Source organism: Tupaia chinensis, unplaced genomic scaffold (assembly GCF_000334495.1).
Source record: "Tupaia chinensis unplaced genomic scaffold, TupChi_1.0 Scaffold000161_4, whole genome shotgun sequence".
NCBI lineage: Eukaryota > Metazoa > Chordata > Mammalia > Scandentia > Tupaiidae > Tupaia > Tupaia belangeri.
In genome coordinates this window covers 2768620-2774231 of record NW_006159635.1, presented here as the reverse complement: position 1 = coordinate 2774231, position 5612 = coordinate 2768620, and the positions used below count along the sequence as shown (strand labels likewise).

At 36.5% G+C, this 5612-nt stretch overlaps 1 protein-coding gene across 2 annotated transcripts in view; it reads left to right on the top strand.

Moving 5' to 3' along the window:
* Window positions 1-5612, top strand: part of KCNT2 (potassium sodium-activated channel subfamily T member 2) — a 386489-nt gene that overhangs the window by 272246 nt on the left and 108631 nt on the right. For both annotated transcript variants that reach the window (XM_014586847.2, XM_006146032.3), the window contains exon 15: window positions 4555-4704. In XM_014586847.2, the coding sequence (XP_014442333.1) occupies window positions 4555-4704 (150 nt within the window). The remainder of the gene's footprint in view (window positions 1-4554; window positions 4705-5612) is intronic.

Below are 5612 nucleotides of genomic sequence, written 5' to 3'. Positions count from 1 at the left end.
GCTAACTGCTGGTTCCATGATCCTTTTTCTTGACCAGCTCCCTTCCTGGCCACATTTTCTCTTCCTCTCTCAATGTCTGCCTGGATAGCTCCCTTACTTTTCCTTGGCCACACCAGGCTTCCTCAGTCTCGTAGAAGTGCTTTTTGCTATTTCTGCTCATGGTGGTCTTCTCCCAGATCTATATGTTCACTTTTCTCACCCTCTTTAAGACTTTTACTCAAATGTCATCCTGTCATGAGGCCTTCCTCAACCAATGTTTACATTCCAGACTACCTACCAAAACGCTAGGTCCTCCCTGCTTTATTTGTCTCTCTACCACTTACTAATTACTTCCAACACACCCATAATTTGTTTATTTCTATTGTTTATTGTTAGTTCTCCCCCACTAGGCACTCCATGAGCTAAAGCATTTTTCCCTTTTAGTTAAATGTCATTGTCTTTGGATCTAAACCTTTTCCTGCCCTTCACTGTGGCTCAATGGATTTTATGTAGAAATTAATGAGTATGAGCTAGACATCAGCATTAGATGGAATTACCAATGTCTAGCATCCTCAAGAAAATAATAAGAGCTGAAAAAAGAAAAATGTATGTATTTACAATGAACTGAACCTAAAATTCTTGGTTACCTATTAGAGGATTTTAATGAAATCATTAAAAAAAAAGAAAAAAGACTCAAAGAAAAAATCCTGAAATGATGCTTGCTGAAGTGAAAAGTGCCAATACAAAACAGTAAGGCAACAAGCAAATGATTGAAGGGAATTCATCTGAATGGTCCGTGTCTCACACAATCTATTTCTGTTTCCTTCCAAGTTACCGCACTGTGTTCCCATTTCAGCTTCTGGAATTAGACCTATGATTTCCTTGAACAGCTTTTAGAACTCTTGCATGGCAATTATTTGACCCCATGTTGCTTTATGGATTTCAAACAAATTCTGGTGAATTACCAGCACCTTCTCTTACATCTCCATTCTTTCAGATGAGTTCTATTTTTGCCAAGTACCATCTTAACATATTGTAGTGTGGTACATAAGAAGGATAATTTTATTTTTGTTTGCCAAAAGGAAAGGGCCAATCATCCTCTGGAAGTAGTGGCTAGAGGAAGGTATATGCAACCAATAGTCAAAAGTGTGTCCTATTTTTTTTTTCCTGTTTACAAAAATATAGTAACACCATGGAAACATAAGAAAAGTTTTCAAGAGCATAATTGTTTAGTAGATTGACTAGACATATTGAAGTGACTCGCAACTTGGCAATGAGGAAGTTATAATGGCAAAATAATAATGGATGCTGAATATTCTGATTGCTAGCATCCAATCAATATTTTCTAAGTGATTTTGTGTTTGTGTGTTACATGATTTTCTCTAATCCTATGAGACTGATGCTTATTTTTATGGAAGAGATAAAGAATCACTGAGAAGTTACATAACTCACTGGATAGCTCAGTGTTAGAGTACCGATCAAGGAATCAGAATTCAGGGTTCAGGCTCCTGGCTTTCAAACACACTTAAGAAATGAGGCTTGGGACCCAGAGGATGATGTAATGGTTATATCGCTTGGCTCCCACATACTCAACCATGGTTTGAGTCCAATATCCGGCGGCTTAAAACTCACACTGGGCACATGTGCATGTATGCTTATAATCCTGAAAGGAGAATGGAGTAGTTTTTGCAACATGACCACCCCCTGGGGTGGTAATTTCTTGCTTTCTGTCTCTGTGTCTCTCCGATAAGCACGCACTTCCTATGGCAAAAATCTCTAAAAAGATGAGGTTCAAGTGAAACATGTTGAAAATACGTATGATTTTTAAAAGCTTATTGACTCCTAGAAAATGTTGATAAATTAGCTCCCTAATGATTTAGACAATAGTCAGATTTTAAAATGACTTTTTAAATCTGAAGCATGGCAGCTATGACTAGTCATCTGCTTTCATTCATTGAGAATCTACAGTTTATGATGAAATATTTTGATTTTTATATAATCACTTTCCTTCTAGGATGTGCTTTTTTTTTTTTTTTTTTTTTTTTTTGTAGTTCCTAAGCTTTATTCAGCAAATGTGAATGAATTTGCTGTAATAAAAGAGGAAAAGGAGCTATTTAAATATCTATTATAAGTTTCTCATAAAATGGATTTTTAATATATTTTTAAAGCCAAAGAAGATGAGCCAAAGAAGAACATTCCAGAACAAAAGAAGCTGCACTTTTTGCAAGGAATAGTTTTTGGAGACTGCCTTTGTCAATCGAGGTTGCTAGTACAAATTACCAAAGGTAGATTATAGGTAACTTAAATTTATTTACTCTCTCAGTTCTGGAAGCTAATTGACTAGACATATTGAAGTGATTCAAAACTTGGCAATGAGGAAATTATAATGGCAAAATAATAATGGCAGCTAAATTTTCTGAGTGTTAGCATCCCAATCAACATTTTTTAAGTGATTTTGTGTTTGTGTGTTACCTGATTTGCTTCAATCCTATGAGGCTGATGCTGATTTTTACAGAAGAGATAAAGAATCCCTGACCTGTTAGAGATGAAGGCTATAATACAGGAAGTAAAAACCTCCTTTGTAAATATTAAAAGCAGACTAGATTATACCAAAAATTGAATCTCAGATGTAGTAGATAGAATCACTGGCCTAGAAAAACCCACCACAAAGACTGAGAAAATTGCCGAAAAAAATGATAATAATATATGAGAAATACTAGATACCATCAAATGTTCAAACATCCAGATAATTGGTATCCCAGAAAGGGAAGAGACTCGTAGGACATTGAAAATATATTCCATGAAATCCTGGAAGAAAATTTTCCAATATTTTCAGAAAACGTTCCACACCTAGAGAGGCATTCAAAGATTCAGTCCCAAGAAACACAAAGGACCCCAAATAGAATCAACCCAAGAAGATCTTCTTCAAGACACATTATAGCCAGATTGACCAAAACCACAAAGAAAAGATACTAAGATTGGCAAGAGAGAAAAGTCAAGTTACCTACAAAAGATATCCCATCAGGCTGAGAGTGGATCTCTCATCGGAAACAATGCGAGTGAGGAAAGAATGGGAAAATATATTCACAATGTTAAGGGAAAAGCAATTGCAACCAGGAATACTGTACGTGGCTAGATTACCCTTCATATGGGAAGACAATACAAGAACATTCTCAGATAAAGAAAACCTGAAAGAATTTACCAACACCAGACCAAATCTCCAAGAAGTTCTCAAGAGAGTGCTATACCAGGAAAATAAGAGTTGAACAGAAATAAGAGTTCAAAAACTAAGAAAATGGCCAACTTACTCGTGTGGGCAAGTCTGGAGTTGAATATTATATCCCAGAATTTAATTGAGAAAATCGAACCACAAGAGAAGATAGATTAAGTACATGACACTGAACTGGTAAAATAGAATTTTATGACTTTTGACTAAAACATTGCTGATTTTCTTCTAGGCTTCGTTTTCCAGTTTTAAGGATTTTTGTCCTGTTTTGAGCTACCGATAGGTTCATGTACCTACTATTTAAACAGAATTCTAACCTGTTTCCTGGCTTTAAGTTTTATGTGGGGGGAAAAAAGGAATGGAAAACAACTGTGGACACCTGAGATAGTGTGGGAGGAGGGTTGGAATTGGCAGAGGGTACGAAATAGGGGGAAGAAAAGGTAAATAAATCAAAAGAAGAGAAATGTATACTATACAGACATGTGATTAAATGTTAATAAATTTTTAAAAAATTTAAAAAAGAAACACTCGAAAAAAGAATCACTGAAAAGTTAATCATGGTTGGGTCCTGGTTAGGGCCTTTTCTGGGTAGTACATTGCTGATTTCTCATTAAGCTGCTTTTGCCTAATGGGAGGAGAGCTAGCTAGCCTTTTGGCTTCTTTTTGTAAGGGCACTAATCCCATTCATAAAGGCTTTACCTTTATCATCTAACTACCTCCCAAAAGATCCCACCACCAAATGCCATCATACTGGGATTAGGGTTTCAACATACAGTTGGGTGGTGGATTATCAAACATTCAGTGCAAAGACCCTTTTATCACAAGGTGTATCTATAGGATATAGATAGCAATTTAAATAAGAGTGTATTTTCTGTGAAATCAAACTCTTAAATTGAAATGGACACACAAAACAAAATTCTATACATACAGGGGCCAACCAAGTATTATAAATGAGACAACCTGGCCACATTGTGGACACTATAAAATGAATGTTGTATATACAGTGTGCATGACAAGATATAATTCAAGAGGGACTAAAAATTGAATGCTGTATCTCATTGACCCATAATCATAATACGTGCTTTTATTAGCCATTATCTTGAAACACTCCCACTTTCTAGAAAACTGCCATGTCTCAAGCTCATATTTATAGTATTAAATTCAAAATTTTTGTAAGGGTTCTGCATGGAATTTCATCATCATTCAGAGTTCAGAGTACCATGCAGATATTTTCTGAACTGTGCTTGCCAGTTCGCACAGCTGGAAAACAGCTGTATGACTAGTGTTTTTTAACCACATTCACTGTTTTTCTTTGTGTGTGTGTGTATGTGTGTGTGCTTGTGTTGCAGAGAAGGCCAGCAGTCGCCAGAACAGTGGCAGAAGATGTACGGTAGATGCTCTGGGAACGAAGTCTACCACATTGTTTTGGAAGAAAGTACATTTTTTGCTGAATATGAAGGAAAGAGTTTTACATATGCCTCTTTCCATGCTCACAAAAAGTATGTTTTTGCTTTGAGAGAAGAATTAAACTGTCAGTCAATCAGTCAGTCAAATCTTAACCGAAAGGCTAAGAAGCGATTCCACTCTCTAAAATATAACCTATATTGATGTTCCATGTTTCCAGTATTCTGGGCTTTTTTACATGAATGTTGACATGCTTGAGCTCTAGTCTCTGTATGTTCACTACGAGTTATGGTTATCTGGAGTAAATTATAATTTAGTGGGAATATTTACTTTAGAATGTTTTAAACTCTCATTTTTAAATATTTTAATTCTTTTTTTTTGGAGAGGTTTTTGCTTTAGGGCACATGTGCTCACCAGAAAGACAGAGAGAGAGAGATAGAAAGTGAGAAGTCACCCCCTGGGGGGATGGCCACACCACAGTCCCTTCTCCTCCATTCTCCTCCCAGGATTGGGGCATGCACGCACACACACCCGGCATGAATTTAAGCCACTGGGTCTGGAACTCGAACCACAGTCAACTACATGGGAGTCCAGCGACATAGCCATTACGCCAACTGCTGGTCCCTATATTTTAATTTACTAAGAATTCACACATATGAAAATTAAACTTTATGAATCTAAATTTTAAACTGTTAGATAAAAATTTAAATGAAGTAATAATAATACTATACATTAAAATAAAACCAACTGATGATATCACTTACTTTGGTCAGAGAAATAGGTTTAAAAATAAACAAAACTACTTACCAGTATCGTGGTAGATAAGGTAGCTGGAACCCACATGGCCAATTGGCAGTTCAAGACCAGAACCAGGGTTTGGTAGACATGCGAGGAGCATGTTTGTGCCCAAAGTCCCTACAGGAGAATTGAGGAGAAGGGATTGAAGCATGACCATTCCCTCTGGTAGGGCACTTTCTCACTTTCTCTCCCTCTCTCTCTGGCA